Source organism: Dipodomys ordii, unplaced genomic scaffold (assembly GCF_000151885.1).
Source record: "Dipodomys ordii isolate 6190 unplaced genomic scaffold, Dord_2.0 Scaffold111, whole genome shotgun sequence".
NCBI classification, from domain to species: domain Eukaryota; kingdom Metazoa; phylum Chordata; class Mammalia; order Rodentia; family Heteromyidae; genus Dipodomys; species Dipodomys ordii.
In genome coordinates, this window is record NW_012267327.1 from 5,880,191 (window position 1) to 5,907,230 (window position 27,040).

Here is a 27,040-nt window from a genome sequence, read left to right on the forward strand (position 1 = left end):
CATTGTTAACTGACCATATCTCATTTTCCCCTAATCTATCCAGCTTCATTCCCCCTAAAATGACTTTGTTCCCTTAATCTTAAAGGTAGTAGAGGGATAAGCCTTAAGCTTGAGTCTTTGACTCCCTGCCTCATTTTCTGTAGGCTAGCCTGCCTCAAAGTGACAACTATACATTTCCTGACTTTCCAAAATTGGGCTTCGTGTGTGTGTGTGTGTGTGTGTGTGTGTGTGTGTGTGTGTGTGTGTGTCTTGGGACAAGAGTGAGAAGTAGGACTCATGATGGCTCTGAACAGGTTAGGACCTGAGTTCTTGCTTTGCAAACATCATTCAAGAACTCACTAAGCCAAAGTTCTGCACCACTGACAGTGTGGAGCTAGCGTGCCTGTGTGCACACGCGTGTGCCTTTTCCTCAGGTGGAGGGTTTCTATGACTCCTCCCCTTACACAGAAATAACAATCATTCACATTTACAAGTTCTTGCTAGGTGCATATCACTGTTCTGAGTTAGTTTTTGAAACACGCATTCCCTTAGTCCTGGAATTGACCTTGTGAAGACATGTGAAGACTCGTAGAGAGAAGTCCCACGGCTAGGACCCCTCACGCACGGAGAATAACCCAAGAAGCCCGGCTCTAGAGTCCGTGGGCCCCAGTACCACTCAAGGCCATCTCTAGCTGACTCTGGACTTGGGAGAGGAAGCATCTGTCGGCGGATCATTCATCTTCCTAGGCTAGAAATTAGCACCATGTCTGGCATGCAATAGATGCGTCACCATTGCTTGTTGATTGAATGAATGACAGCTAGGGGTGGGATACGTCGCAGCAGAGACACTCTTAGGAGTAGAAGGTAAAGTTTCTTCTGCCCGCCCATCCATCCCTTCCTTGCCACCGCCCTGCACCCAGCCAGGCTCATAAACTGAGCTGGTTTGCTTCGGCAGCAACAGGAAAACGCATTGCAGGTAGCGCACTGACCAAACCAGAAAAACCACCCTTCTCCTTCCAGAGCCCAGCACCGGGCTCTCCCAGCCTTCCTCTACCCTCAGCAGCTCGGGGAGGGCCTCCCAATCACCGGCCCGCCCCGCCCCTCGCCCCGCCCCTCCGGGGGTTGGAGCTGCCCTCCTGGGAGGCAGCTTGGACTCTGCCCTTTCAGGTGTGTAGGTCCCACCCCAACCTCTCAGTCTTGATCCGCTCCATGGAAGAGGCCACGTCCCCGGCGCCTACAGAAGAGATAGAACTCACGGTGCTAGAGGAGCAGCCTGGGGAGCAGACGCCACTCAATGGAGCCCTCCAGCTCCTGCCTGCTTCTGCCCAGGACCCCTGCCTAGACCAGGTGAGACCCACACCCCCCGCCCCTCTCCTCCCACCTGTCTCTTCGGCGCGTGCTGTAGGTGCGATCGGAGGGCCCGAGCTCCACTCTGCCAGGGTTCGGATTTCCAGCCCGGAGCGAGGTGCGCAGGAATGTTCCCAAGAAATTCCAACTTTGCCAAGAATGCCCTCGGACCCGAGCCCACCCTGCGCTACTCCCAGCCCTGGGCCCCCACACCAAGTCCCCCACACCCACCCGGGAGGCGTTGGAACCTCCAGCACTGAGCTGACTTTTATTTATAAGCTATATAACATTTAGGTGTTTTCTTTTTTCTTTCTCTAGAAGAGAGTGTTAGACTCTTACACTCTCATTCTCTTCTCTGGCTTCCTTCCTTCCCTTCCTCTCTTCCTTTTCCTCCTCCTCCTCTCTGTTTTCTCTCTCTTCCTCCGACTTACATTTATTGTATTTATTTACATGTATTACATTTACTGGCTGTCATTCCTCCCCGCCCTAACCCTTCTCCCACCCCCATCCCTAACTCCTATCCAGACTCACCATTCCCCAAACTCTCCTAACTTGGACCTGAAGTTCTGCAGGAAGACTGATAGGAGTGAACAGGGGCCTAAATGGAAAAAAACAGAAGGATTAGGGCTGGCCTCTGCCCATCGGGAGGACATAAACTTGTCTGCTTGGTTGATGGGAAATTATTTCTAAGTTCTGATCCTAAAGGACTAGACTAGCCTCGTTTGCTTTTGCCTCCTTTGTATCTGGAAAAGGAAGTTTCTGGCAACTTTCAGGCTGACCTGTTTCTGATTCAGCTTTGGCAGAGACAATATTATTCACTCACATCAAACACTTGTAAAACAATTAGAGGGTTTGAATGGTGAACCATCCACCTTCTGTTTAACCCCTGAGATTAGCTTGATGTTTAGGTGCTTTCAACATAATACATAGATTTAGCCTTCTATTTCTCTTACACCTCCTTCATTGCATTGGCTACCCAACTTAGAATAACTTAGGGATAAGCAGGAAATTCAAAAGTTGAAAGCATTGCTTTTGCCATACACCAATACCTTGAAATACTGCACAGTAAAGTCAGCTCTTTTAGGTAGCTGGAAAGTAAGTTAGCACCTTGTATTTGAATGAGCACAATGACCACAGAAGAATGAAGTTGGAAAACATGGCTGGTCAGCAGTGCAAGTAGCCTCAGCTGTGAACTTTCTGGATAGAGCCTTCAGGGTGTAATCTAGGCACGGGCAATGGGGAATTCTTGCCTCACGGTTAATTAGACCCACCATAACCCAAAGGTTCTGTGACTTGAGACTGAATGCAGAAAATGTTGTTCTAGTGATAGCTTTGCTGGTGGAAGGATTGTTCATAGGGGGGCAGTGTAACATGCCCATTGCAGGTTTTTGTGAGATCTGGGATGCGCATAGGAAACATGTGAGGAGTAGAACACACCCAATTCTTGTTGGGTATCGGGATTTTATAATTGTTTAGCACTTGCTTCAGAGAGATTATTCTTTCATGCACTAATTACTTTCTTGTTAGTCAGATGTGTACAGATAGTATAGACTTCCTTGTAATTGAGATTTGTAGGTCACGAAATGGAAAGCTATGGAGACTGGCAGATTGGAGCAAAGGTAAGGGCTATATGAGAACTTTGAAAACATTCTAGAAATATGTGAACAGGGGAACTTCTAAAAGGAGAAGGAATACAAATAAAACAAACCAACAAAACAACCCCCCCTTCACCCAATGTTCTAGTCATTCTCTGGTTCTAGAGACTAAGTTAAAGTATATTGCAACTTGATAATTAACATAAGTCCATTCAGTGTTGGCTAGCATAAACCCAAGATTCAGATACTTGAAAAACATTTTCTTTTGAGTCTGGAAGCTTTGAGATATTTCCAGTTGGAAACGTGAGAATTTAGTGTGATGATTTTTAAACTTTGTAAGAATATGATTTCCAGTTTTGAGACGTAGCTTAAGCCCATGTGTTTTCATTTAGCATGTTTTGTACCTACTGTGCATGAAATACATGTGGATAAGCAAACACAATTATCATAGCATCTGAGCGGTTAGTTTTCTTATTTGGCAGATGGAGGAGAGAAAGTGAGGGAAGAAAGTGAGACTCAGAACAACTCCCCGGATGCTCAGGTTCTCCTAGTGCTGCTGTCTCTGATGTTTGAACTCAGGTTCGGAGGACTTAGGCCTATGTTCTTTCCATTGATTCTGTGTATTACCTATTATCTACTTATTTATCTGACTATGAATATATCAGTATAGTTGCCTAAATTACAAATTGTAAACTGTATTACTAATTTTTTTGGAGGGGGGTCTAGTCGTGGGGCCTGAACTCTGGGCCTGGGCTCTGTCCCTCAGCTCTTCAGCTCAAGGCTAGCGCTCTACCACTTGAGCCACAGCACCACTTCTGGCTTTTTTCTTTTTGCTTATGTGGTGCTGAGGAATTGAACCCAGGGTCTTATGCACGCAAGGCAAGCGCTCTACCACTGAGCCACCTTCCCAGCCCTGTATTACTAATTTTTTGAGATAAGTCTTTTTTTTTGCTAGTCCTAGGACTTGAACTTAGGGTCTGGGCACTGTCTCTGAGCTTCTTTTACTCAAGGCTAGCACTTTACCACTTGAGCACATCTGGCCTTTTCTGTTTATGTGATACTGAGGAATCAAACATCAGGGCTTTGTGCATGGGAGGCAAGCACTCTACCATTAAGCCTGAGATAAGTCTTATATTTATATAGTTTAAGTGAGATATGAAGAGTTGACTGGCACAGTTGGCTGATGGACCAATTGCATGCCAGACAGTGGCTAGATGCTGAGGAAGGGACAGTCCTAAAGTTGCTGGGAAGAAGTCACCCCCATTGTGGGTATCTTCCTATTTGGAAGTGCTGGACTAAGGGAGTACATGAAGTCATTTGAAAGAAATTTTCTTCCTTTTTTGATCTGTCTTTAGGGATTAGGAGGGAAAGGCACTAAACTCCATTGGGCCTGCTGTCACTATAAGCATTGTTGTGGACATTAGCATTGTGATTTGATGAAAGAATTCACCAAGACAGTCAAGTAGAAGAAGCAACACCTTTATTAGGACATTACTAGGAGAAGCACTGGGCAGCTGAGCCCAGACATTGTTTCTGTTGTGCTGAGATGAAGGTTGGGTGGGGCAAGTTTATGAATGCAAAACTGAAGGGTGTCTTCCTCCAGGAGGGTGGGCAGATGAAAGAATGAACCCTGGACTGCAAGTCCCAAGATCTCAAGCTTTTATTGGGGTCTTCAAAGATGGGGATGACTGGTCTGGAAAACTGGGTTATGTGTCATTAGCTCTCAGAGACTGGGCTGTCTGTCATTAATTCCTCCCACAAGTCAGGGTTGGTGTGAGAATTGGTGTTAGATTGTCAGACTGGGGGCTACTATTTTCTGTGGGTCTCCAGAGACTAAGGCTCAGTAAGACCTTGCTACATGTTATAAGCCATTCTGTTAGTATCAGCAGCCCATATATAATTCCTTATCAACTGCCAAACTGTGGTTCTCATTCATCAGGTGTTCAAATTCCCTGCCCAGTTCCTATATCAAACATACATCAATATTATTAGCTCAAAAACCAGAAAGGGAGACTGCAGAAAGGGAGACTGGTTTTCTTCTCTCTCTCTCTCTCTTTCTCCTTTCTTTCCTTCCTTTTTTTTTTGAAAAACCAGTACCTTTTTTTTCTTTATTGGTTATGCCTTCAAAGTACATTCTTGATTCAACAATCCTTCCTTCTTTTTCCCTCCTTCCTTCCTTCCTCCCTTTTCTTTCTTTCTTTCTTTCTTTCTTTCCTTCCTTCCTTCCTTCCTTTCTACCTTCCTTCCTCTCTCTCTTTTATCTCTCTTTCTCTCTCTTTCTTTCTTTCTCTTTTTTCTTTCTTTTTTAAGGTCCAAGACTAGAATTCAGTACCTGAGACTTTCATTCATTAGCTATGCTCTACCAACTGAGCCATGCCTCCAACCCCAAGAAACTGGTTTCTTTTATGGCCCATTATGGGAACCTTCACCTAGAATTCCCAAGGACACTGTAAATGATGGGAGCATCATTAAAATAACAAACCAGTACATCGATAGTCTGGAAGCAAGCAAGAGTTATTGAATGAGCTAGCTAAAACCCCTACTTGCTAATTTCACTACTAGTTGTCCAGGATAAGAATCAACTGGTTCTTTGGTTCTTTGGTGTTTGGGTCAAATGGATTAAATGCCACAAGGAAGACCAACACATATAGATTTTCCTATGATCTAAGAAATATTTTCCTCATCTGTATAAACCTGCTTCTGATTGGGCCAATAGTAAACTTTTCAGATCCTAGCAATAGAGATGACTGCCGCTGTGGCAGGATCATGTGTTGGGATTTAGGCCTTTCCCTGAAAAGAGATGTGATCATCTGATAGGGAAGTGTGCAGAAGAAAGCCCTGAAAATCCTGGCTCTATCTAATGCAGTTCTAGGAGGTAAGGTACAGTTGAGTATTAGCTCCGAAAGAAACCGAGTGGAAGAACCTGTCTGTGTCCTCTTATGACCTAGAATTTGGGCAAAGGAGGAAGAAGCCAGTGAAGGAGGCAGCAAGATTGTGTGATGTGATTCTGAAGGGTTACTCAGACAGCACAGGTAGCTTGCATCTACTGTATAGCTTCAGGACTTTGTTTCCCTCTCAGAGTACAAGGAATCTCCTGGGGTTCTTCTAACAAATGATGTCTTTTCAGTTGATTCATATATGTAAACAACCAAGAAGTGTTATGCTCTGTTGTTTTGTTGGGAATGGCACGTGGGATGTTTTATAATGACTTGAAATCTGTGAAAATGAATCATGGGGGAGGGACAAGGGCAGTGGTCTTTCTCTTAGAGCTAGGAACAGGACATGAAATTGCCAGGCTATAGGAAGATGAGTGTGGGCTGGAAAGGAAGGGGATTTCTTTCAGAGGATTGTAGAATCCTGACCTGAGTTGCTTCAAGATACCATGAAGTACTTAGTGATCTACTCACACCATCAGAGTCCTAATATTTGATATCTGAGATAGCCCCAATGAAGGTACCTGTAACAAAGACATTCATTCTTGGTTCTTGTGCTTATGCTTTGTGTTAGTCCTTATGTCTGGCTGCTTCTTATGTAAAAACTGAAAATAACATGAAGACATTTGGTCTCAGGAGCTGAGTAAGAGGGGTGATGGTCCTCTGTCTCCTGAAGTTTGATTCTTTGCACTGTGACTTCTTTTTCCATAGGTCTTTCTTGAACTCGGGGCTTGAGCACTGTCCCTTTGCTTTTTGTTCAGGGGTACCACTCAATCACTATGAGCCACAACACCACTTCAAGTTTTATGATGGTTAATTGGAGCTAAGAGTTACTCAGACTTTCCTGCCCAGACTGGCTTTGAACTATAATCCTCAGATCTCAGTCTCCTGAGTAGCTAGGATTACAGGCTTAATCGCCACCAGCACCCAGCTTTCCACAGGTCTTTGTAAGCCCTTTGCTTTGGCATAGTTCTACAGTCTTGAGTGTGGGTGAGTGGTGGCTCTGTTCCTAGGCCCCAGAAAATCACTTGAGACAGTTTTCTTCTGTCCCTCTGTACACTGTGACCTGCTAGCCCTGAGAGCCCAACCCTTAGGAACTCCATCTCCTCTCTAGACATTTTCAAAGTTTTGCCTTGAAGCAATACATTTTTCAAGGGCCTGTTCCCTGTAGAGAGTCTGGCTGTGTGATGCAGAACAGGGAAGTTCAAGAACACTCCTTCCTCCAAGTGGTTTCAATTTACCCTGGAAGATAAGGCTGGTCTCTGTTTGTATTTGAACGTTAAACCAGACAGGAATGTTAGTGGCGACAGCAATGGGGTGGGTGGGAATGGAGGAAGCCTGCATTGGGCCATAAAGTGTGAGGAGGCTTGAGATTAGGGGTCTCCGCCCTGGTAGTTGCTTCACTGGGGAGGTTTAAAAGGACAATCCAGGGATTGCTCTTACTGCCCCTTGTTCCAGTTCCTTGGATGCAGATGCCTGTTGGTAAAATCCCCTCCCCCCTCCACCAAGGGATTCTGATGTGTGCCAACGCTGAAAAACCCTCTGAGACAGTGTGAAATGTAGTTAGTGCTAGTGTTTCTAACGATGGTCTCCACCGAAGTAGAGATGAGAGAAAAGAAAGGAAGCGTCAGTTCAACAGTGAACCTTCTGGAGTCTTGTTACTTTGTGGGATACATGAGCTCTCCTAAGAATGCTGGAAAAGCAATTGTCTTTCCAACCCCCTGGGTATTTGCTTAGCAGATGCTTTGTATATATTATCTGTAGCTTTTACAACAGACATGTGAGCCTATTTCAGCATTTATATAGAGTGGGCCATAAGTTTCCATGGTTTCATTTGTAAATTTGCAACAGGAGTGATGAGGGAAAAATGACATCACTATTCAGTAGAAATGGCACTTTGAGTTTAGACTTCTGATCTTTTCCTCCGCTAGTGCCGGGAGAGCATGGGTAGTGTATTGTGATGGTGGGCAGCCACAGCTAGGCACATCTCCCATGAACGACTGATATTCCACATCATGCTGTGTTGCCAAGCAACGATGGCCATCAGGGTAGCTACATCAAATGAATTTTCATCTACAATGTTTTCAATTTATGGTGGGTTTCGTGGTATATTATCCCTCTAAGAAACATCTATATTTAAAGACAAGACCACTAGAGCTTGCAGGTGTTCACAGCTTGCCCGAAGTCTACCTTTAAGAGGTACTTGAATCAGAATCCGGGTGTTGGCCATGGTTACCTGTAGGCATCACCTAATGGCTTAGTGGGAAGTAGGGAAGTCCTAGAGCCATTCAAGAGTCACAGAGTTGCCTGGCCTTTTCAAAGCAGCCAGGCACACTCATGACCTGGAATGCCATGACCTGGGCCATCTATCCAGTGATGCTGGGAGGCTGTGCGCAAAAGGGAATGTATGAAAAGTTTGCAGTAATAACACCACAGGGATGAATCCCGACTGTCTTCGCTGCCTGTTTGAAATGAGCTGGTGCAGACCTGAAAGGGCTGTTGTTAGGTAAATTAAATTGGCAGCCGGGGAAAGAGAGCAGCAGGGAAAGGTTTATTTGCAGGCTGCCTCTGGTCCAGTTGGACGACCCCGCAGCGGGAATAAAAAAGGGGTCAAACCACAGCCAAGCCAGACTTATCAAGGCCAGGGGTGGAAGAAGGTGTGGCCACACTGGATGCAGATGTGACCTCAGGGAGGTGGGGAGGGGGTGACTGTCTCCAAGTGTGTCAGTTACCTAGGTGACACAGGTACTGGGTAGAGACTTAACCAAGAAGAGGGATGAGTCTGCTCTGCCTTCCCAGGGTGGACCTTACAACTGTGAGTAGTTTTTTGTTTGTTTGTTTGTTTGTTTTCATAACCCTCTACTACATCACTATTTTCTACTATCCCCTGAGTCTGTCTCTTTGTTTTTCTTTCTAGTCCTTGTTTTACATAGAATTTTGGCTACAGCAGTCTTTTAGCTTTTAAATACATATCATTTTTCTATTGATTAAGAGAAACCCTCAGTGGGTCACCAGCACATATGAAATGAAGCCCAACGTTCTGTGGCCACAGTTGTACTGCTGTGGCTTGGCTCTCAATGCCCCCCAAAGTCTCATATTGAGGGTTTCATCTTCATTGCAGTAGTGTTCAGACTGGAGCTTTTGTACAGCGATTGGATTATGATGGCTCAGATCTTGCCAATGGGTTGATTCATGGATGGTTTCATAATTTCCTGGCATTATTAGTCATAGGTAGAGCCTACCTGTAAGGAGTAGGTTGCTAGGGGTTTACCCTGAAGGAAATACAACCCTTGGCTTTGTTTTCCCTCTGCATTGTTTCCTTGGCCACCGTGAGAAAGGCAGCCTTTTTTGTAACACACTGCAGCGGCCATGATGTACTGTCTTACCACAGACAGATCCATAAGAATGGAGGCCATGGAGTCAAAGCTCTTCAACCATAAACCAAACTAAACCTTTCCTCCTTTCAGCTAATTTTCTTGGGTATTTTGTGACAGTGAGAGAAAATTGACTTATACAGATAAATCTTCTGGAGTATGTGCCAACCCTCCACTCTCCAAGCTTAGTTTTCATTACTTGTCTCTGACATCCACATTCCAATCCTCAGGCTAGTCTTTTGGCGGTGCCATTATAAATCAACACTAAAGACTCTGTTTCCTGGGATTGACATGTCTTTAAATTTATTCTTCATGCACACACAAAATACGAATATTGCAAGGTTTCACACGTGGAAGGTAAAATCCTTTGGTTCCATAGAAGTAGAAGAATTGTAGTCACCACAGTAGGGTAACTGTGGTTGACAACAGTTCATTGTTTATTTAAGAATGTTTGTTGTAACAACATGCCGGCCTCACTCTCTTTCTTTGCTTTCTAGGCTACCAAGAAGAGCCCCTGGAGTGCCTGCAACAAGAACCTGGTTGGACGGTGCAAACTGTGGATGGCTATCGTCTCCATTTTTGTAGGCTTCATTATAGTGATCATTCTGGGCCTATTTCTCACTGGAGGTAAGAGAATTTCATTTTGTCTAAGAACTTGTTTCATGCTTGTAACTTACACTAAAATGAAGAATGCACTCATTGCTATTTCTCTCTTTATACCATGAGTTGAAGCCTGGCTTTGATTATGTTGTGTGGACAGGACATGTGTGTGTGTGTGTGTGTGTGTGTGTTTGTGTGTGTGTATGTGTGTGTGTATGTGTGCATATATATATATATGTTTTGTTTTTATATATTGTTTATTATTTGTCTTATAATTAGAAGTATGGAGACGGTAGTCTGATCATTGGATTTTGAAATTGTTTTTTTGTTTTTGGTGGTTGTTGCAAGTGGGCTACTGCTTGAGTCACTTCCAGTTTTCTAGTGGTTTATTGGAGATAAGAGTCTCACAGACTTTCCTACCCAGTCTGGCTTTGAATGGTGATCTTCAGATCTCAGCCTCCTGAGTAGCTAGGATTACAGGCATGAACCACTGGCACCCTGGTAAGGTCTGGCCTTTCTTGAACTCACAACCATCTTTCCTTAGCCTCCTGAGTTCCCCACTATTTCTGGCTTGAATGATTACATTTTAGTACCTGTTTATTTGAACTTTTCTTCTTCTGTTTTTTTTTTTTTTTCAGTCAAAATAACTCTCCCAGTGTCAGTGTCTCCTGCCTGTAATCCTAGCTACTTGAAAAGTAGAGATTGGGTGGATCACAGTTCTAGGCTAGTCTTGGAGAAAAGGTCTATGAGAGCCTGTCTCATGTGTGTGTAGTGGTCCATGCCTGCCATCTCAGCCATGCCAAAGACTGAGATCTGGAGGATCCAGGTTCCAGGCCAGTTCAGGCAGTTCAGTTGGTGATATTTCATCTTACCAGAAAAATATGCACATGGTGCTATGCACCAGTCATCCCTGATTTGTACTATTATTGTCCAGGCAATCCTGGACAGAAAATGAGATCCCTTCCCAATAATAACCAGAGCAAAACAGTCTAGAGGCCTGGATCAAGTAATAGAGCACCTGCCTAGGTTGAAATCCTAGTGTAAGTAGGAAAAAGATTATGACATTCATGTAATGTATATGATAAAATAATGAGTAATATATTGAGTTTAAACATTCTGTAGAGTGTCTATAAGCTGCCATTATTCGAACTTAGTTTTAGAAATAATTGTATTTGTATTGTAAGTGTATATGAAACAAAAATAAATCTCGCTAGGGATATACTTCACATATTCTTTCATTTTACTATTCATTTTGAATTTAAAGACAACACATATTCAATTACTGATTAGACCTACTTATATAGTTAATAGTTTTATCAACATTTCCCCCTCTATTCTTTTTCTTACATTAAAAAGTCCAAAGTGTTTTTTTTTTTGTTGTTTTGTTTTTTTGGCCAGTCCTGGGGCTTGATACAGCTCTACTTTTAGGGTTTTTTGTTTGTTTGTTTTGTTGTTGTTGTTTTGTGTGTGTGTGTGTGTGTGTGTATGTGTGTGTGTATGGTTAATTGGAGATAAGAGTTTCATGGACTTTCTTGCCCAGACTGGCTTTGAACTTCAGTCCTCAGATCTCAGCCTCCTAAGTGGCTAGGATTACAGGCATGAGCCACTGGTGCCTAGTTCCAAAGTACTTTTTAACTAATTAACTTTAAATTATTTAAAATACTTTATGATCAGTTTTTTTAAAAAAATGGACTATGGCCTACCTTTAGGACTTTAATGTCATATCGAGTCATTATTTATTGCTACATGGAACAATTCACAATTCTTTTTGAATACCTTTTTTTGGGGGGGGTAATGGGAAGGAGTTGGTGTGGAGGCTTGAGCTCTGGTCCTGAGGCTTGAACTCTGGGCCTGAGCCTCCTTTGCTGAAGGGTAGCATTCGACCACCAGGAGCCACAGTGCCACTTCTGGCTTTCTCTGAGTAGTTTATTGGAGATAAGTTTCATAGACTTTCATGGCCAGGCTGGCTTTGAACAGAGATCCTCAGATCTCAGCCTCCTGAGTAACAAGGATTACAGGGGTGCAACCACCAGCACCTGGCTGAATATAATATTTTTTAATGGCTGCAGGATGTAGCCTTGCTTTAGGGTGCTTCCTACTTTAAAAGTGACTTTTAGCTTTTTGAAGGAGTTTGTGGTACATTATCTTCAAATGTAGAATCTATATCTAAAATAATAATTACATGATGTCATTTTAAAGGGGGGCTTTCCAGGGGAGAGACCAGTGGGAGGAAAGAATATAAAAAAGAGAGAGTGATGGTGGGTGGAGGTGATTAAAATATATTAATAATAAAACTCACTGAAACTGTTAAAAAGAGGGAGAAGGAGGAAGACAAGCATTAAGAAGAGTAATATATAGGAGTAAGATAGGTTACATTTGATTGAAGCACATTATATGCATATCACATTAAAACCATTTAAATAATTAATTTAGTCTAATAACTTTAAAAAATATGATGCTTAATAAACACAGCACCCTCCAGTGGGCAATTGTTTCTATCTCTGAATAGTGAAGAAGGAAACTTGCTTTCCGTGGGGAGGGGATTGGAATGGACTGAGTCTCTCAGTAGCATATGGTCCCTAAGTGACAGAAAGACTCAGAGCTCCAGGATCTCTCTAGGGACAGATCTGAGTGACCACAATGATCGTTCAATCTCCTATTATTCCTTAATTTCCTGTCTCAAGATTTGGTACTTCTTAAATCCTTGTATGACAGCCCATGTGTTTCTCAGGCAGGAGCCATGCTTATTTAGTTTCTAAGTGGGTTGGAGGATCTGCTGGGCAGAGCTAATAAAACATGCTTTTCCTTCTGTCACACTGAAGGCAATGGATTGTTATGATCATGGCCACTCCCTCTTTACATCACCTCCTACATGGAGTTGTTGAAACTGAGGCTGACTCACCATGCACTCTTGTCCTATCCCAACTAGTGGATGAATCCTCAAAGCTAGCTGATTTATCTCACAGAACAGATCGAGGGAGTTTAATATTCAGGGTCGAAATCCCAAGAGCCTAGATCTGTCTTCCATTCTCAAAAAATCATCTGACTTTTTCAGCTCACAAATAACAGTTTGTAGAGGTGAACTCCATTGCTCTTGATTGTTTTTCCTGAGCCATGGAAAGTCTCACAGTAGTATTAAGGGAATGAATTTTTTTTGGGGGGGGAGGGTTCATGGGGATTGAACCCAGGGCCTGGGTGCTGTCCCTGGGTTCCTTTCTACCTCCCTCCCCCGGTCCTGGGACTTGAACTCAGGGCCTGGGCATTGTCACTGAGCTTCTTTTGCTCAAGGCTAGCACTCTGCCACTTGAGCCACAGAGCCACTTTTGGCTTTTTCTGTGCATGTGGTACTGAGGAATGGAACCCAGGGCTTTATGCATGCTAGGCAAGCACACTACCACTAAGCCACATTCCCAGCCCCATCCCTGGGTTCTTTTTTTCTCAAGGCTAACACTCTACCACTTTGAGCCACAGCGCCACTTCTACTTTCCTGGTGGTTAACTGGAAATAAGAGTCTCACCGCCTTTCCTGCCTAGGCTGGCTTTGAATTATTATCCTCAGATCTCAGCCTCCTGAGTATCTAGGATTATAGGTCTGAGTCATCTGCACCTGGCAGGGAACAAAATTTTAATATTTGCAGTGCAATTGCACTTTTAATTTGATTGTGAATTTATGTAAGAGAGGGTGATTTTTTTTTTAAATCAGGAAAATACTTTTACTTGGCATCTCAGTTTTCAGTTGTTTGGGCCTTCATGGAGAGAGATAGTACAATGAAAAATGTCAACTAAGCAGATTTGGATTTAAAAACAATGCATGTGCAGTTACCTATAACTCATCTAACATTAAACATTTTGTTGTATTTTCATCACTTTCTTGCATTTTAAAAATAATTTAACATCAGATTTTTGAAGTAGTTTTTTAAAAAATTAATTTTGTATTGCTGTGGCAAAATTCCTGACACACACAACTTAAAGGAAGGATGATTTATTTTGATTGGCAGTTTCTGAAGGTCCAGTCCATATTCTCTTGGCCTGGTGTGCTTGGATACAGCATCGTGATGGTGGGAGTTTGTGGGGGCAGGGAGCTGTTCACTTCATGAGAGATGGAAGAATCAGGAAGAGGCCTAGAACAAGATACCCCAAAGATCCTACATCCTATGACCTATTTCCTCTGTTTGGTTCCATCTTCTGAAGTTTCCAGAACCTCCCAAATAGTGTCATCTCCTGGGGACCAAGCCTTCAACAACATGAGCCTATGTGTAGCTTTTCATATCTAAGTCATAACAATCCTATAGCTTACCTCTATGGTTTTGAGGTTATATTGAGATCATTTTGACAAATCACTGAAAAAGTCAGGTGGAATTACAGCCACCATGCCTGGCTTGACACTGAAGTGTGTGTGTGTGTGTGTGCATGTGTGTGTGTATGTGTGTGTCTTTTGGATATTTTGGAGACCAATTTAAGCTTCTTTAAGGGTTCTCTGTGCCTGGGTGTAGGGATACTCTAGGTAAACACCTTGCTAAAGAAAGTGTTGTGACAAACCAGTAGATACTTCAAAATATAATAAGATATGATATATATATATATACATGCCTGACTCATTCAATAAATTACAGTGTTCTCATGAAAATAGATGACATGGTACTGAGGTATAAGTAGTGACTTTCTAGGTAATGTGTTGAATGGATTTCTTTTCCCTTTCAGTTGAGAAGAAGAACTACATCCTTTCAGATCAGTCTTTACACTGACAGTTTTCACTTGGCCATGCTTCCTGGTGCAGGGTGACTCATGGGGAAATCCTACCAGACTTGCTTTAACAAGCTTTACCCCATTGAGTTCTTCAGGTGATTCTGTAGACCTACCACGTTGGAGGATCTTCACCATTTCACTAGGGCATTTTTCTCTTACATATCTGAAGTGTTTCCCTTTCTCTAAGACTGAAGTCCTTCCCTATTTTCTCAACAGAATCTCTTCCAGCTTCCAGTGCAACACTCAGGTGTCTCTCCATCTCTGAACATCTGTAGGTGATTCTCAGGTTTTAAGAGGTTGGCATCATCTCGCCGTCAAAGAAGCTTTCTGCAGGACTTTTTTTTTTTTTTGCTACTTCCTTTAGATGTTTTTCTCTCACTCCTTTCACTAGAAAACTTCTAAAAAGAAATCAATATTTGGATCATGTCTCCTGCTTGCTCCTAAACCTCTTGTATCCATTTCTTTTTTACATTGTTCTTTTTGTTGTTGTTTTTAGTTTTGTGCTAGTCCACTTGAACTCAGGCCTGGCCACTGTCTCTGAGCTTTAGTGCTTAAGGTTGGCACTCTACCACTTAAGTCGCAGCTCCATTTTTGACATGTTGGTGGTGAACTGGAGATGAGAATTTCACAAACTTTCCTGCACAGGCTGGCTTTGAATCACAATCCTCAGATCTCAGTCACCTGAGTATCTAGGATTGTAGGATGGAACATGGATGCTTGGCTTCTATTTTGCGTTTATCAAACCCATTAGAGTACTAGCAATTGCTGATTATGAATTCCAACCTTTCCCCCATTTTCTTTCTTCCTCTCTGTTTGCTCCATTGTACTTAACTCCTGGACTTCAGATCTTTTTTGTTGTTATTTTTCCTTTTTTATCTCCTCATGGTGGGTGCATGAGACATGGATTCAATTCTATTACATTCTTCATGTTTCCCCTTGGAAAGCTTATTGACTATCAAGGCAGCATCTATAACCTCTAGGAGAGAATTCCTGGATGTATAATTGCATAATTTTCCTCTTTTAGTGATACTCTTTGTTATAATCTCTACCTAAAAATAACTATGATCATCTCAATCATTAACTGTATGAAACTATTATTCCTTTGTATCTCATCTTACTCTCCTTGGGCTGTTATAACAAAGTACCATAAATCCGGTAGCTTAGAAAGAAGAAATTTATTTCTCACAGTTCTAGAGACTGAGAAATCTGATGAAGCTGTTAGCAGACATGGAGGCTAGAGTACCTACTTCTGGCTGGCTTTCAAGAGGCCCAGCTTCCTGAAGGTTCCACCACCTGCCAAAAGCATCATCCGCCAGAGCAGAAGACTTAATATGTGAACATTTGGTGGATGACTAAGATTCAAAACATAACAAAGGGTTATCAGAGCTTATTTTGTTGTTAGGCTTTTTATAGTTTACAGTTTTTTTCTTCTACAAAAATCCAAGTCTTACTAGCAAACAAAGTCATGTAATCACATACAACAAGAAAGGATGTAAGGATAAATCTCCATGCTTGAGGTTCCTGAAAGTCCTAGATTCAGTGAGGTGTTAGAGCTCACAAGACTTAGCAGAAGTTAAGCTGATGATTCAGATATTTCCGGGTAAAAAGATACATTAACTCAATGGTTTCATTACAGCAACTTCCAAAGGAAACTAGGTGCCAGCTTTATAGAGTTCTTTCCCAGTGGCGTTGAACAGGACTCAATTTTTTTTTTTTACAGCAATAAGCTGCAACAACACATGTGAGATAATGTTGTGGTAATATCTAGCACCCAGGTTGTCATTGCAGTGTGTGTGTGGGGGGGGGGTCACAGAGGCAGCCTCTGCCTAATGTGCCGAATTTCATACTCCAGGAAAGGAAGTAGAAAATGGCCCCCCCTCCTCAGGGAAGGCCGGCATTCTCAGGCTTTCTGAGTTAACTCTTCTCTGCATATTCCTTGTTCCTAGTACCTTTTATTTCTAGAGATTCTCAGGGAATAAATATAGTTCTTTTTTTTTTTGCCATTACAAACATTCAACTTATTCCATGATAGTTTTTCATAGTCAGTGGAAAGAGTCTGATTTTGCTAGTTTTGAATCATGGAACTTGAGGGGAAAGGCCGCGGGTCCCTTGCTCCCACCCACACCTTTCTCAGAGTAGAGAGGCAGCCCCCTAGCCTATGAGGCTGGCGTGAAGCCCAGGGAGGGGATGAGCACACCAGTGCCAGCTTCTGCTGAGTGTGGTTTCTTTCCAACACTCACTGCTTTAAAATCAGTTAGCTGAATAGTCATTCCAACACATGCAACCCAGAAGCCAGGGTCCCACGAATGTAATCTCTGCAGGCCCTCGGGCTCTGAGTACAGTTTGGCTTCCTTTCTGCAAACAGTGAGTCAACATTCCACTCCACTAGGGCCTAGGGGAGAGCCGATGACTTCATGTCCATGCCCTGTCTCCTAGGGAGTCATCATGGCATATGCTGTCTTGGCCCTTTTCTAATTGATGAAGCCACTTTCTTCCCATGCTCTTCCATTACACAGAACTGGAAGGTGGTTCTGTGACAGTGCTGGCTATCACTTCCCAAGACACCAACCCTTGATGTCTCCCAGTATTTGCTGTGACACCTGTGTACATAGCTAAGGCACAGGTTCAGTTTAACAAGGAATATTTTATTCTTTCCTGTCTTTCCTTCTGGATTTTTCTTCAGTCTATATACAATAGTATCTGAGATCCCTTTGAACAAAACCAGCAAACTTTTCTTATTATCATAATGGAGGAGGCAGTTCTTTGTTACATTTTATGAAGTGAAAAACACATTTCTGTGTATACTTGCTTGCTGGGTTAATGATGAGTACTCATCATTAGGCTTAAGTAGCAAAGCCAGCGGGATAAAGAAATGAATTCTCCTCTGTGTTTACTTTTATTTTTATTCTCACTCCCACTCTTTAGTAACTTATGTAGATGAAGATGAACATGAAACACTTGAATTATCATCAAACAAAACCTTCTTCATGATGCTAAAGATTCCGGAGGAGTGTGTTACTGAAGAAGGATTGCCTCACCTGCTCACTGAAAGGGTAAGTATGCCTTACAAGCCATTTACAGAGTTCTTAGCAGTACACTCTGAGTTCTGCTAGACTAATTGCATGTACTTGCAGAGTAGCTTCATTTCTTTCCCTAGACTTTAGTAGAAATAGAGTAAGAAGGAAAGAGCCTTGGCATCGAGCTGTCTGCCTCCTGACAGTGCTTTGTATTTTCATGCTGTTCCAACCTGTAGTGTTCATTGAGAATCTATGACATGCTAGGCAGCACACCAAATGCCAGAGCATAGGGTTTGTATCCTCAGTGATTCAACCATTGTGAGGAAATGTAGTGTGGATGATGATGATGAATGATGCCAGTACTATGGATTGAACTCAAGGCCCAACTCTCACTTGGGTTTTTTGTTCAAAGCTTGATATTACACCACTTCTACTTCCAGCTTTTTGCTGGTTAATTGGAGATAAGAGTCTCATGGATCATTCTGCCTGGTCAGGCTTCGAACTGAGTTGCTAGGATTACAAGTGTAAGCTATTATTGATGCGCCTGCTGTGTTTACATTCTCAGAGGAGGGGGTGTCTAATTGTGTGAGGCAGAGATGAATGCATGCGGGGCCTCTTGCAGGAGGTGGTATTTGGGATGAGTTCTATAATGTGAGGCTGGAATGCTCGAGGTCAAAGAACGTGGGGCACACAGAGCTCTGCGAAGCTGTGAGCTGTACCTGAGCATGTTGGTGGTGGGACTTTTACTGGTGAAGCTGAAGAGGAAAATAGGGGTCAAGTCATGCACATTTTCCTTCTCTTTGGTAGCTAAAAGATGTTTATTAGTAGACTGATATACTAGATTCTAGTTTTAGCCTTTCTATGTAATGGTAGGAAGGAGTTGAGGAAGAGACAGAATGTATTATAGCCATCAGATGAAGACGAGGGAGGCTTGAGTTAAGGCAAGGTTGAGAGGAAAGCAGAGGATTTAAGTGAGATGTAAGAGGCACGCTCACTCAACGGGACTCAGTGATGGGTTGAGTTGGGGTAAGGGAGACTGTATTCCAAGGCTCCAGGTAGGAGGTTGGGTAGATGGATAACAACATCATTTGTGGGGTGGGAAATGAAGTAGAATGAGCCTTGATGTGCTGAAGCCAGAGCATGAGGGCTGTTGGCAGGGTAGTTCATACCAGACCTAGAATTTCATTAATGACTTCCTCTTCGTCCTCTTCTTCTTCTTCCTCTCCTCCTTATTTTCTTCTTTCTTCTCCTCCTCATTCTCCTTCTCTTCCTTTTCTTCTTTCTTCTCCTCCTTCTCCTTCTTCTCCTCCTTTTTTCTTCTATATTCTTCTTCCTCCTTCTCTTTCTTCCTCTCCCTCTTCCCTCTTCTTCTTCATCTTCACCTTGTTCTTTCTCTTCCTCCTTCTCCTTTTCTTCCTTCAGTTCTTCCTCCTTCTCCTCTCTCCTCTTATCTCGAGTCTGTATCCCATGGTGGTCAGTCCAAGTTTAACTTCCTCCTTCTCCTTCTTGTTCCCTTCTTTCCTTCCACTACTTCCCAGAACAAGTTGCTCAGTAACAAGCAAGACGAAACCTCCTGCTTACTTTCTTCATGTAAGGGTTTAGCGCTGCTAAGCAAAAGTGCAGCCATCTCCTTATAGTGTCTTTCCTTCTCAGCTTTTATCTTTTTATCACATCTTTCATCCCCCTTACCGTTCATTCTGAGCTTTCCCAGTTCTGGAGTTTCTATTAGTCCATCTTCTTTACCTTTGAGAGACTGAGTTGTCAGCTCTTGAGTTGCTAAATGAGTGGTAGTGCATGGCTGATTCCCTTTGGGTCTGGGAAAGAGACAAAGCAAGCTTCTGATAGGGCACTGATGCTGTTGGTATGTTTCAATGCTTGCTATTGGATAAAGTGATGGCACTGTATCTTCATAGTGCAATTGGATGTGGCTAGTTTAGAACACGTCTCCATTGCTGGGAGGAAAGGACAATGAAGAGCATTGGCATGGCTTGGCTGAGCTGCTGCTGTACGCGCCTTGGAGCCAGCAATCCTTTTTCTTGACGTATGCTCCCAGGAAACTCTTACACTGACAATGAAAGGAGCAGAGGGGAATTCAAAGATGATTGCTTCAGCAAAGTTTGTACTCAGGAAAACTTGGAAGCCAGACGGAGAGCCATCAGAAGGGGTATAATGAGCTGCAATCATTGCTTCATGGAATCTGTGCAGGAGTTTGACTGACTTCTCTCCATTGAGATGCATCTTAAAAATGAATCTGAGCAAAGAAGGAGAAGAAAATCTCATGGTGGGCACAGTGGCCTATGCTTTTAGTCCCATCTGCTAAAGGGACTGAGGTAGGAGGATCACTTGAGTTTGAGACCTGCCTTGGCAACACAGTCGGACCTTGTCTCAACAACAATAACAAAGTCTTAGAAGAAAGTCCTTTTACCTTACTATAAACAAAAAGGAAAATAATATATTGTTATGTCTACGTAAAGAAGCAGTAATTTACAAATAGATGCTAAGAAAGGGTGAGTTACTACTAGTTGATGGACAGAGAGAGAAAAAAATCAAATAATGTGTTGGAGCCACTTAATTTGTTTCCTAAAATAAAGTAAAAAATTAACAAAGGATGGGGCAGGGAAGGTGGCTCAATGGTAGAGCGCATGCCTGAGGCCCTGGGTTCGATTCCTCAGCACCACATAAGCAAAAAAGGAAAAAGCTGGAAGTGGCACTGTGGCTCAAGTGGTAGAGCGCTAGCCTTGAGCTGAAGAGCTGAGGGACAGCGCCCAGTCCCAGAGTTCAGGCCCCTGACCGGACCCCCCCCAAAAAAAAAAATCAACAAAGGCAGTCCTCCACTCTCAGTTTGTGATTTTTCAGTCTTTATGGTGGTGTGATAGTACATGCATGCAGCCATTCTGTTTTTACTTCCAGAAAGTATTCAATAGATGACATGACACATTCAACACTTTACTCTAACATAGGCTGTGTTAGGTGACTCTTCCCTACTTTGGGCTAATATAAATGCTCTGAGCATGCGTGATCTAAGCTGGACTAAGCTACAGTGTTGGGTATGTGTATTAAATGTATTTTCAGTTTTTGAGATTTTTCAGCTTACAATAGGCTTTTTGGGAAATCACTATACCCTAAATTACAAAGCATCTGCCGGTATAGTAAAATGTAAAGGCATGCTCCTAACATATTCTTCTATTTGTATGATGAGTGCAATATTTCATGCATAAAACAAAGTCTCTATATCTTTGCAGCCCCTGCTCTATCCCTTTGGCAAGGACAGGGCAGCATCTGTGGCCCAACATGGCTGCTTTTGTTTCCAATGAAGCTCTAATAGAAGGGAGAAAGACTCCATGGCCATGATTGCCTTCTGCTCAGTGGTCTGTCCTTATGTCCCATTCTCACAGCCTCTTTCATGCTTTTTTCCCTCCTTTCCCTATGAGGCCAGTGTGGGTTCCAGCTGCCGATCACTGTCCATGCTCAGAACCAAGGTCATGAAGTGTCTGTACAACTCATAAGATAAATTCAGAACTCCCAGCCAGTCACTTGGACCTTATTAATGAGGTTCTTTATAATCAGTAGAACTTGAGCTTTGGTTTGTTGTAGGCTCACTTATACCATCCAGAGCCTTAGAAAGGTAAACTCCTAGCAAGAGAGAGATCTTTCTTGTTCCAAAGTAGTTTTACTTTGCCAGGTGATATGTATGATGGTCATAAGTAACATGGTTATTTTCTTCCTGTTTAGCTCACAGAGGTGTACAGTAAATCACCATCTCTGAGTCGATATTTCATCTTGGCTGAAATAGCAGACTTCAGGTAAGAGTGTAGAGCATTACATTTTGCTCTTCTCTGGAAAGAACACCACCTATACCCACCAATCTATCTGCCCCCCACCATTTATGCATGAGTACTCCCCTGAGCCTCAAAGCAGGAAGGGACCAACTATAGAATCACGCAACATCAATCCTGGGATGGCCTTTGGGAATCACCTTGCTCAACTTTCTTCTTTTACCAAAAAGAAAAGACCACTGTAGTACTTTTCAACATAGCAAAAGTATGGAATCAGCCCAGATGTCCCTCAATGGACAAATGAATCAAGAAAATGTGGTATATATACACAGTGGAATTATACTCATCCATTAGAAGGAATGGTATTGCATCATTTGCAAAGAAATGGAAGGATTTGGAAATAAAAAACAAACCCATGTTTAGTGAAATGAATCAAACCCAGAGAGATGAAGGATACATATTTTCTCTCATATGTGGAACCTAGAATTAATTTATAAAAATACAAATAATTGCCTCAGGGTGGAATCCAAGTGTACATAAGTGTATTACCCGAATTATAGTAGATTCAGGGGAGAACTCAAAAGTGTAATTATCTAGAAAGGCTAACTCACAGTCCAACAAAATAAACACCAGAAGGCAGGTACTCGAAAGAGGGAGAGTGGGATTGAGAGGAGAGGGAAAGGGAAAGGTAATAGAGAGAGAGTGTGGAGAATGCAGTCATAAAATTCAATGCATATGGGCTGGGAAGGTGGCTCAATGGTAGAGCGCTTGCCTTGCATGCCTGAGGCCCTGGGTTCGATTCCTTAGCACCACATAGGCAAAAAGTGGCACTGTGGTAGAGCACTAGCCTTGAGCTGAAGAGGTAAGGGACAGTGCCCAGGCCCAGAGTTCAGGCCCCATGACCGGACCCCCCCCCAAAAAAAATTCAATGCATATCCTACACAATTAAGGAAATTGAGGGAAGGGTTGGATTGGGAGGGATGGGGAGGATGTTGAAAGGGGTACCATTGATCCAGATGCAGTTTTCATAAACTTTGTTGAATAACAACCCCTCTGTACAATTACTTTAAGATAATAATAAAAAAGAAAGCAAATATGCTCTGCAGAAAAAAATCTATGTTTAATAAAACATAGAGTTCATACTTTAAAAAAAGAAGGGAGAAAACCAGATTAGAGAAGTCCAGATTGTAAGATTCAACTCAGGTACAGTGGAGAGAGCAGAAGCAGGTCCCACACCAACAATTCCTGCTTAACAGCAGGTGCCCAAATAAAATAAAGGCAAAAGTAGAAATAGATGTCAGATAGTGATATGATCGAAGTGACAATTCATGTGCTTCAATTTGCCTTTAAGGAGAACAAGTAATTCAAGAGTATATTTATTCTCTTTGAATATTATTGAAAATATAAAGACACATAGGATAACTATGTTCTGCCTTCTTTCTCCTGCATCCCAACTAGCCTTCTCTTCTACAAAATTAACCATTTTTCTGCATACATACATGTATACACACAGATGTCCATATATGTATATATTTATATATGTGTACCTGCACATATTTGTATATTATATATAGACACACATATACACTATATACATATGTTGTATATTATATACATGTGTATATAATACACACACTTTTTTTTGCCTGTGCTAAGGGATTGAACGCAGGGTCTTGTGTTGGCTAAGCAGGAACTCTACCACTTGAGCCGGGCTTCAGCCCTTTGCATTAGTTATTTTTAAGGTAGGGTCTTGCTTTCTGCACCACCTAGCCTGGACTGTGATCCTCCTACATGTGTTCCCCCTTGTCTCTGGAGATGACAGCTGCATGCCACTGTGCATGGTTGGAATCACAAACTTTTCTTTTTTTAAATATGTTTTATTATTGTGAAAATACTGTACAAAGAGGTTACAGATACATGAGCAAGGTAATGAGTGCATTTCCTATCAAGCATTGTTACCTCCTCCTTTGTTTTCCCCCCTCTCTTCCCTCCCACTCCACAAATTCAATCCATGTTTGACTCCAGATCACAAACTTTTCTTCTTGGGCTGGCCTTGAACCTTGATCTTCCCCCTCTGCAATCTGTACCTTTTCTGTAGCTAGGATTATAGGTTTGAGTCACTGTGTCTGGTTCAATTTTCTTTAGAAAATTTCCTCTTAATTTTTAATATGCTCGATCCTTTTCATGAATTAGCCTAAATGCTTCCCAGTGAAAATGAAGGCTGATTGTCTGTCCACATGTTGCCTATCATTAGTAATAATTAAAGAGCAGCATCCAGAGGATAATGGTTATACCTGAAAACTGTGGTAACTGGATTGGAGTTTGGAAGTGTATTTTTTTTTCAGAATGACTTTGGTAGCATTCTTGAAACTGTGAGCCCAAGCTCTCTTATTCATTTTTTCAACAGGATGTTGTCTTTAGTGGGGTTTTTCAAATGGAATTGTCAGCTGGTTATGAAACTTAAGATTGTTGGCTGATGTGACCTCTGGCCACAAGATGGAGCTCATTGACTGTCTTGAGCAGGGCAGTGGCTTGATTGATGTTGGGACTGGAATCATTACGAAATATGCCCTTGGGGAATACCCTCAGATGTCACTTCTTGTTAATTATTTTATTAGTGGTTCTTAGTCTGAGTCCACTGGACGAAAGCAATAGGATAATTGTGGAAAAAAATAACCAAAAAGCCAAGATGCAGATGAGGTAGCATTTATAGAGCAGTTTAAGGTACTAATTACTAAGGACAGGGCTATGGTTACTTCTACTCTGAAAATGGGAGGTGGGGAAAACTTGCTCTAAGAAGATGAAAGGGTTTAGAATTTCCTTCAGCCCCAACAATGAGAGCCAAACATCTTGTCCATCTACCTTGGGGTGGGTTGGTCTCCAGAATGGAAATGGTTTCTCATTTTGGAAATAGTTGTAGGAGGTCTGATTTGCCAGTGGTGCACAGGATCATCACTGGGACTTTGGAAGCTCTTGGTAGGTAGCTTTGAGTCTTTCCATAAACATTTCCAGAGTAAACCCCAAACTAGTTAAACTGTGCATCTTCCACGTACATCTGGGGACAGCAATGAGAGTATGGAGCATGGGAATATGTGAGGAGAAAAGACAACTTCCTGGCTTGCCTTAGAGGATGAGAGGCTGGGAACAGGATGAACAACACAACCACCTTCCACCCTTCCACCTTCTTGGGAAGTAGCAGGGCTGGACCTCTCTCTTTGATGGTCTCAGTGAACTCCTAAGGAATAAGGAGGCAGAAGTTGCATGTGAGCCTGTGGTTTCCTGGAAGATTTGGGATGAAACAGGTGTTATTTTATTGCTAGAAATGATTTCCTGAGTTTTAGTGTAATTCTGTTTTCTTGTTTGCTTTTTTGTTAAAACTTTTTGAAACATTTCTATTTGGTTTGGCTTTCAGTGGTGAGAATGCCACAGTAACCTATCACCTGCGATTTATGATTCCAGAGGAAGATCACAGTTTTATGAGATATATGATGAGTGAGGAGTTAGTACTGGGCATTGTGCTACAGGATTTCCATGATCAGAAGGTTCCAGGCTGTGAGAGTCTGGGGCTTGGTCCGGAATCTCTCCTCCTGTACGGTAAGTAGAGAAAGCAAAGAAGTCAGAGCTGGGATAACAGACAAATGGACACACTGGGTATAGCTGTTTTGATTTGGCAACTGGTGGTTTGTACTGTGTTGAATCATTCACCTGTGTCCTCAGCGACACAGTCCATGTTATTTTGCTCTGTGTTCTGGGGACATGTAGCCAGAATAGTGGAGAAAAGTGTGGAAGAACTACAGTATGAAGTTTGAGAACTCTGTTATTAAGCAGGGGCCTTTCCTTGTGAGTGTCTGTTAGGCCTTCTACCACATCTCCATTTTAGTCAGGCACCTCACGCCATTTCCTTTGTCAGAACTTCTCTAGCACACAGTTTAAAACACTAAGGCTTTTGAAGTATTGTTATGGTTAGATTACAGAACAGGATTAAATGTTAGAGTGTACTCAGTCTCTAAAAGCCCACATTAAATGTTATTTATCATGATATTTATTATCATAACAAAGCAAATAGGCAAGAGATAAATGTTATTTACCCTTTGAAGGGTGTGCAGTGTATGTGTGTGTCCATATGTGTGCATGTACATTGATTAGAATAAACTTCCTCTGTTCAGAACAAGCATTGCTATTGATCTAAGACTTTCTGTTCAAACTTGGTGAACCCAGATAAAAATTTAAATGTTATGTAATTTTAGTTTTTAAAATTAATGATTTTTTTGTTGTTTATCCACATTTTCCTTTCAGAATGAAATTATCTGGGTTGATCTAGTTTAGAAATCAGTGCTCCACTGAGATTTGGAATGAAGAGAACTCATTTTGCTTTGCGCAGAAGATGCTGTGGATTAACATAGAAGTACCTGGCAGTGACCCCAAGGTGGAGACTGTCTTTCCTCCTAATTCTGCACAGAGAGGAAGTGTGACTCCATATCCACAGAGTGGCTCTAGTGCTGCTCCAGCTGGGTCCAGTTTTGACAAGATCAAGAAGACAGATGGTGTGAGAGGGATGGGTGGAGGCAGGCTCCACAGTGTGAAGTGCTGGCCATCTCTATGCACAGGTGGATAAAAGGTGACACACTGCCTTGCTTTAGATGTGATCCTGTTGGTGTGTGCTGGTGGGGTAGAGAGAAGCAAGTGTCCACATGAAGGAGAACTGAGTCCATTGTTTGCTGAAATCATTCTTCTCTCCTCCCACTAGTATCTTTGATTCATCTCTAAGCCATGCTATGAGGAAAAGGAAGTCCCTTTGTACAATATATACAATGTAGCTGTATCTTCTTCCACATCCTGTACCTGGGTATCATAGCAACCAGTCTTAGGCTGTCACTATGTATTTTTTTAATGTATAAACATATATATATATATATATATACATAAGATAGATATTTCTTAATTATTTTGCATCTCTTCATTATTATCAGGACTCCTGAACTCTTTTGGAACATGGATCCCTGTGAGTTCTAAACCTGCCATCATTTTGAATTGTAATTCCAGGTACATGTTTATAAAACTTCCATCAGAGAATCAAGACTAGTTAACCTCAGCTACCCATAAGTCTCTTTGGCTGTGGCTTTCTAGTGTCACCAGCCTACCTGCAGGTCTCAATGTCTTCAGGACACTTCTTGGCTGTGACTTACTGAAGATGGTTGTAAAATAGGAAGACTCCTGTCTTTTTGAAATAAATTTTTTGTACCCATCATTGACAGGGTGTCAATGACTGTATCAGTCATCTATGAATATAGAATTGTGGGCCATGAGAGAGCAGAATATTCACTTTGTTATAGCCTTGCTATAAAATTTCCAGGATCTTATGGTCATATAATGAGAGATTTCCTAACCCCCTCATAGCTCAGTTAAGTTAGCTGTACATGGAAGTTAGTGTGAGAAGCAGATATGTATTAATACATCAGAGTACAGATTTGACTTGAGCTCCTTGTGATGTAGATCAGGTTCAATGTAAAATTGCTTTTGTATTTAATTAGAAGATGCTTATGTTTTAACTCATTGTCTCTTTATAAGGATAGTTCCTTAAAGAAATGAAACTAGTGAATTTCTCTTCTTCCTCTTTATTTTTTTACATGTCAAATGTGAACCTTATTGTATCTGTACATTTTTAAAATAATGA

The 27,040-nt window shown here is 42.1% G+C and overlaps 1 protein-coding gene across 1 annotated transcript; it reads left to right on the forward strand.

Moving 5' to 3' along the window:
- The first annotated feature begins 1,169 nt into the window (after positions 1–1,169).
- LOC105994895 (chromosome unknown open reading frame, human C3orf52) lies at positions 1,170–27,040 on the forward strand. Its single transcript, XM_013028529.1, has 6 exons — positions 1,170–1,326; positions 9,726–9,855; positions 17,499–17,626; positions 21,323–21,393; positions 24,779–24,960; positions 25,663–27,040. Exons 1-6 carry the CDS (start codon positions 1,189–1,191, stop codon positions 25,665–25,667), a joined length of 654 nt encoding a protein of 217 aa, XP_012883983.1. The 5' UTR covers positions 1,170–1,188; the 3' UTR covers positions 25,668–27,040.

What these genes read in the sequence shown, in the direction of transcription:
- LOC105994895 (XM_013028529.1), top strand. Translation starts at nt 1,189, where the DNA reads ATGGAAGAGGCCACGTCCCCGGCGCCTACAGAAGAGATAGAACTCACG. An exon ending in AGGACCCCTGCCTAGACCAG is followed by an intron (nt 1,327 to 9,725) that starts GTGAGACCCACA and finishes TTTGCTTTCTAG; the next exon opens with GCTACCAAGAAGAGCCCCTG. An exon ending in GCTGAAATAGCAGACTTCAG is followed by an intron (nt 21,394 to 24,778) that starts GTAAGAGTGTAG and finishes TTTGGCTTTCAG; the next exon opens with TGGTGAGAATGCCACAGTAA.